The sequence below is a fragment of the Nematolebias whitei genome, chromosome 2 (genome assembly GCF_014905685.2).
Source record: "Nematolebias whitei isolate Nwh7 chromosome 2, NemWhi1, whole genome shotgun sequence".
In the NCBI taxonomy this organism is placed as follows: Eukaryota; Metazoa; Chordata; class Actinopteri; order Cyprinodontiformes; family Rivulidae; genus Nematolebias; species Nematolebias whitei.
This window is the reverse complement of record NC_056499.1, coordinates 50117542-50123571: the sequence shown is the minus strand read 5'-3', so window position 1 is coordinate 50123571 and position 6030 is coordinate 50117542. Positions and strand designations below refer to the sequence as shown.

Below are 6030 nucleotides of genomic sequence, written 5' to 3'. Positions count from 1 at the left end.
ATATATGTATGTATGTATATGTGTGTTCTGATTGGAATTTGATGAAAAATCTGATTGGGGTGGTCATAAATTAATCAGTGGTGGTCAAGGCCACCACTGAACACCCCCCGGCTCCACATTGTGCCTGGTTGTGGATATAACTGCTCCCTTTTCATGCCAGGATCCGTCACTCTGCTCCATCTTGGACAAGAAAAAATAAAAACCTACTTCTGTTCTTCTCCATAGCATAACTTCTACCTTGAATATCTTGCAACAAAAACATTGTTTTATTTACATCCTCTGTTCAATTCCAACCCAGAAAACACTACAAATATTCACTATTCAAATCCTTCATCGATGGGGGCCATCATTGTGCCGCTTGTTTTAATCTGTTATATCAGTCGTCCTTCAATAAAGAGCTCTTCAGGTTGTTTCCTGCATGACTGGTGATCTACACCAACAGAACCAATAGATGTAGAAACGTTTTCATTTTTTCAATCCGGTCTGTCTGTGGCAGCTTCTAATAAAACTTTGGAAGTTCATGAATGAACTGCAAACATTTCAAGTTCAAGTAAGTTTATTGTAATTTCAGCACATGTGGTACATGAGGTGGAACAGAATTATGTACACAGGGTCCCAGTTACATCCAACAATAGCAAAAATATAAAGTGTAAAAAGAAACAGTATATAAGGATCTAAGATATAAACTAAACAAACGCCAAATGTGTTTGACTGTGAAATGTAAAAGTTCCCTCAACAGGTGGTGGTTCTGCAGGCTCGGGGGTCTCTGGTAGTACAGGTGGTACTAGTGGACATGGTCCCAGACTGGATGGAGGAAAACTTTTAGATGGCCACAGTGTGATTGAAGGATCCCTCAACAAGAACCAGCTGAAGACGCTACAAAGCGAACTGTCTGAGGCCATCCTCACCTTCAGCTCTATCAACGACACGCTGAAGGGTCTGGAACACACGGTGCAGAAACACGGCAGCGTGGTAACAGACCTCGGTGAGCCCAGTTTAGTGACACCATCTAGAACTCGATGAACATGCTGCTCTTCATCTGTTTGTCTCTCTGATACCTGACAGGAAACACCAAGGATAAGATCATTTCTGAACTGGACAAAATCCAACAAGAGGTGACGGAACATATGGAAGAGAGCCGAGACTACCGGGACCGGATGAATCAGGATGTCCACCGGTTCAAGAACATGCTGCTGGTGGAGATGGGAGACTGTAGGAGATCTGGAGACGGCCTGGAAAAGAGGCTGTCGAAGCTGGAAGGAGTCTGTGGACGACTAACCCGAGTTTCTGACACCATCGATAAGATCAGAGAAGGTGTGGCTTTGGCATACATTTCTATTGTTATTTTAATAACTATATACAGTATTTTTTTTTTTCAGTAATTTCATTACTAGTATTCAATTCAATTCAGTTCAGTTTATTTATATAGCGCCAAATCACAACAAAGTTGTCTCAGGGCACTTTACAGGAACATTCACATACATAAAAGCCAATTAGTAAAGTTCTCTATCTAAGGAATCCAGCAGACAAGATGAATCTTGGCTTCGTTGCAGTCTCCCATCCTGAGCAAGCACAGTGGCAACAGTGGAAAGGAAAAACTCCCTTTTAACAGGAAGAAACCTCCAGCAGAACCAGGCTCAGGACAAGCGGCCATCTGCTTTGACTGGCTAGTCCCATCTTTCTTTATCCTATTATTTTCAATATTAGTCATTTATTTTAATTCTTTGCTCTGGATGTCTACTAAGTTTAGGATACTTCTTTTGCAGGACTGGTTGTTTCAAGGTGGGGTCCATGGGCCCGGGATTGGCCCTGTCTAATTTTAGAGCTTTAAAACTGAATTGCTACTTAAAATATTATTTTCTAAACAGCATATAAAGCACTGATTGGTTTTTTTGGGGTCTATTTACTGGCATAATTTTTAGCAAAATACAGTATCATAATACCAAAGTCCATGCTCAATAATCCAGGTATAAAATCCAATAATGTTCAGTCAGGTCATCAGGACTGTTTATTTTTTGCTGAGACATTTTGTCTTTCATCCAAAGGACTTCAATCTGAGGAGCCACCAAACAAAACTGATTCCCACAAACAGCATACTCCATAGTGGAAAGAAACATTCCCCATTCCCAGTCTTCATTCCTCGTGTGCACTAGGGCGGCTGTGGCTGAGTGGTTAGAGCAGTCGTCCTCCAATGCAAGAGTTGTGGGTTCGAATACACCAGCAGTCACATGCTGAAGTGTCCCTGGGCAAGACACTGAACCCCTCATAGCCTCTGATGTGTGTCCCATCGGTGTATGAATGTGATAAAGCTCTGATTAGTCTCTTTAGAATGATTTGTTTACAAAGTAATTATCTTTGTAGAGATCTAGTAGAGTGCTGTATGAATGGGTAAATGAGGACACAGATTGTAGTGGAAAGCGCTTTGAGTATTTTGAAATAAGATAGAAAGGCGCTATATAAGTACAGTCCATCCATCCATCCACTAAAACCACTAAAGTCTCCTTCAGTGTCAGAACTGAACAGCCTCAGAAAAACTTCATCTCACACGTCCTCAGTGTCTCTTTCACTGTCACTCTCAACGTCACTTTCGTCTCGAGGCAGATTTGCCCTTGAACTTGTGCTGGCTGTCCTCTTCATCACACAGCAGCCTTTCGAAACCCATTGGTGATAGAGGATTTAATTTACACTGCTCCACTGTCAGGATAGATTTGAGCAAAAATGCTCTTTGTGTGCGGCAAAATGCGCAAAGTGACTGATCTGAAGAATTTAATGCGAGTGCATTTGCTTTAATTTGAACAGTTTCACTGGTCCACTGTGACCTGTTCAGTAACTTCTTTGGTCTAAAACTATCTATCTTCATTGGTCTAAAACTTCATTGGGCTAAAGGTTTTGGAGATATGAAGCTCGTTAGCTCATAAAAATCTATTAATCAGCTGCATCATTGTTTACTAGGGGTGTAACGGTATGCTAGAATCACAATTTGGTTCAGTTCAGTTTCAAGGAGGGCTCGGTTCGGTTAATTTTCGGTACAAAAAAGGCCAAAATAAAGACTTACAAAATGTTTATTTTGAAAATATGCCAAGTAAACAAGTTCAGTCATTACAGACTTCTTAGCTGGAGGTGATCTGATGGATGAAGAAGACTCAGCTGCTGTCATCCTCAGACTGCAAACAACACAGAGATTTAAAAAAAGAGTTAATAAGATTATAATTTTAAATTAAAAAAGTTAAGTAGATCATAATAATACAGTAACAATACCTCTTCTTGCACGGTCATAATTTCTTATATGAGGTGGTTGAATCTCGCACTCATCATTAATGTAGCAGGACTTTAAATCTGGTCCAGGGCTTGTTGATGATCAGTTTTAGCTTTTTCATAAAGTGCTGCTACAACTCTTTGGCTGAAGTGTTGACATGATGGGATGTTGTAGAGGGGCTCAAGAACTTTAATCATATGCTTAAAGCCAGCTCATCAAATGGTAAATGGTAAATGGACTGTACTTATATAGCGCCTTTCTATCTTATTTCAAGATACTCCATGCACTTTCCACTACAATCTGCGTCCTCATTTACCCATTCATACAGCACTGTACTAGATCTCTACAAAGCTAATTGAACAAATCATTCTAAAGAGTCTAATCAGAGCTTTATCACATTCAAACATCGATGGGACACACATCGGAGGCTATGAGGGGTTCAGTGTCTTGCTCAGGGACACTTCGGCATGTGACTGCTGGTGGATTCAAACCCCCAACTCTCGCATTGGAGGACGACTGCTCTAACCACTCAGCCACAGCCGCCCCAACAGCAGAATATGGACATAGATCCAGAGCTTTAAAAACTCCTACAGCTTGTGTTATTGCTTTGGACTGATCTGAATGACCTGATGACGATTGTTTAAATGTTGCTGCTATCAGTCTTTGCACCAAACTACGTTCACATTCGGATGATGTTGTTTCAACCGCGTTAACAAGTTAGACGTGTTGCTACTGCAGATCTAATCTCTGTGAAACAACGTCGACACACAGCTTTGGATTTGTTCACTTGTCTTTAATAAGAAAGCCATAATGTTCCCAAACAGGAGTCCGCAACGAGATGCTAGGCTGCTACTGTTACGCGTGCTGCAAAATAATAGTGCCGTGCTGAAACACGCTTAGGAACTTTAGTTCCGTGGCGCATAATCTCTCTTTAATAAAATTTAATGAGTGAAAAAATAACCGAAATGGTACACACGTGGACCGAACCGAACATGCTGGACCGCAACAGCTCAATACACCCACATGTACCGTTACACCACTACTGTTTAGTCATCGGTGTTCAAAGCAAGTGAAAAAAGTAGTGACTTATAGTCCGGAAATTACGGTATATAATAACTCTGCCACTGGAACAACTCATACATCAAACTTTGATAAGGTTTTGATGATTGTCATTCTAAACACAATTTATCTGTTGGAAACACTAACAATTAACCCTATGAGCTACGGAGAGCCGCTACAGAAGCACCAAAAAGCCACGCGTATGCTTTGAGGCATAAGTTCCAGACTCATGGGCAAGCAATTGAAGTGTTTTCATAGACTGGAGACCAGCAGGGTGAACAGCAGTCTAACAGATGTTGTCTAGCTGTGAAATCATCAGAGTGAAATCACTTGAACCTATACTGCCTCACTTCGGTTCAGTTTCCTTTACCAGTTAAGGAAACTGACATTTACTTTGTGTTTATCAGTATATGAAGACAACTCCGTAAAAGAGTAATAAAAACATCCAATAATAAAACTTCCAGTGTCTCATGTGTCGTCTCGTTTCCTTTTCTTTTCTGCTGATTTCTGTGTTCAGGACTGAATCAACAAGTGTCTTCTTTGTGGACATGCGTTTCTGGCATGAACGAGTCTGTCATTCAGCATGGAGGAACCCTGGACTTTATTCAGAGGACCCATGATGATGTTCACAGTAAAGTAAAGAACCTGAACTCCAGCTTGAACCACATTCTTAGATACCTGCAGAGTTTCTCAGACCTAACGGGTGAGCTTGTTTTTATTCCAAGCTAACTAAATGACTAACTTGGGTTTGTGTTGTCAAAGTTTTTGATGGCAATCCAGATCTGTGACTAAAGCCGAGATAAACAAGATCTAACAAAATATTTTTTTTAAATCACACTTGTTTAATTAGAGATTTCGGCCCTGTAGGTTGCCTTTTGAAGTACCTGCTCAAAAATAGCATGCATCTTAGTGTAATGATGCTTTTTTTCTTCAAACGACTGAGCATCCAGATACTGTTTCTTCAATGTTTATTTGCTCTCCTGCAGAAGACAATAACTAAACACATCATTTGTCTTCTGTGTGCCCTGCACTTCTGTATCCCTCGCATTGCATGGTGGGAAAAGTTTAACCTTACATTATTGAATGTTTGCATTCAGGAGGTTAAAACAAAACAATTAACATTATCTTTTAAAGCTATAATGAAAACAATACATTAACAGTACTATTTACTAGACAGTCTAGAAAATATTATTTAACAATACCGGTAGTATTTAACATGACTAATAAACCACATACATGCAGAAGACAATAAACCAAACACGTCATTTGTCTTTTGTGTCCTGCACCTCTGGCTCCTACACATGCAAAAATAAATGTAATGGCGTCAAACCATCTGCAGAGCCATTACAGCCAGCAACCACAAGAGGGCGCACTAAACTGAAAATTGCCCAAAACTATCTTACAATTGGGACAGTAAAACATCTATAAAAACTTTGGTTTTGTGGTCAAAATGAAAAATAAAAGCACAATGACATTATAAAATTTAAATCAACCAACACAACATAAGATTTATAACATAAATAGCTACATTTTCAAAGGCAAAGAAAGAAAAACCTGCCAACAACATTTTCACATTACTCACATTGCATGGTGGTAAAGTGAGAGAATTATTATTATTTTTTACTTTATTGAACACAATGTACAAAACAAACAGGTATTGTAATGAACAAACAGCACCTCCAAAACAGTGACAAGACTTGTGAACTGAGTATGTT

At 39.7% G+C, this 6030-nt stretch overlaps 1 protein-coding gene across 1 annotated transcript in view; it reads left to right on the top strand.

Annotated features, from left to right (window-relative positions):
* LOC119427167 (EMILIN-1) overlaps nucleotides 1–6030 on the top strand; it is a 72851-nt gene that overhangs the window by 59790 nt on the left and 7031 nt on the right. Inside the window, exons 5-7 of the mRNA XM_037694751.1 lie at nucleotides 740–985; nucleotides 1066–1314; nucleotides 4833–5018. Of these exons, the coding sequence (XP_037550679.1) occupies nucleotides 740–985; nucleotides 1066–1314; nucleotides 4833–5018 (681 nt within the window). The remainder of the gene's footprint in view (nucleotides 1–739; nucleotides 986–1065; nucleotides 1315–4832; nucleotides 5019–6030) is intronic.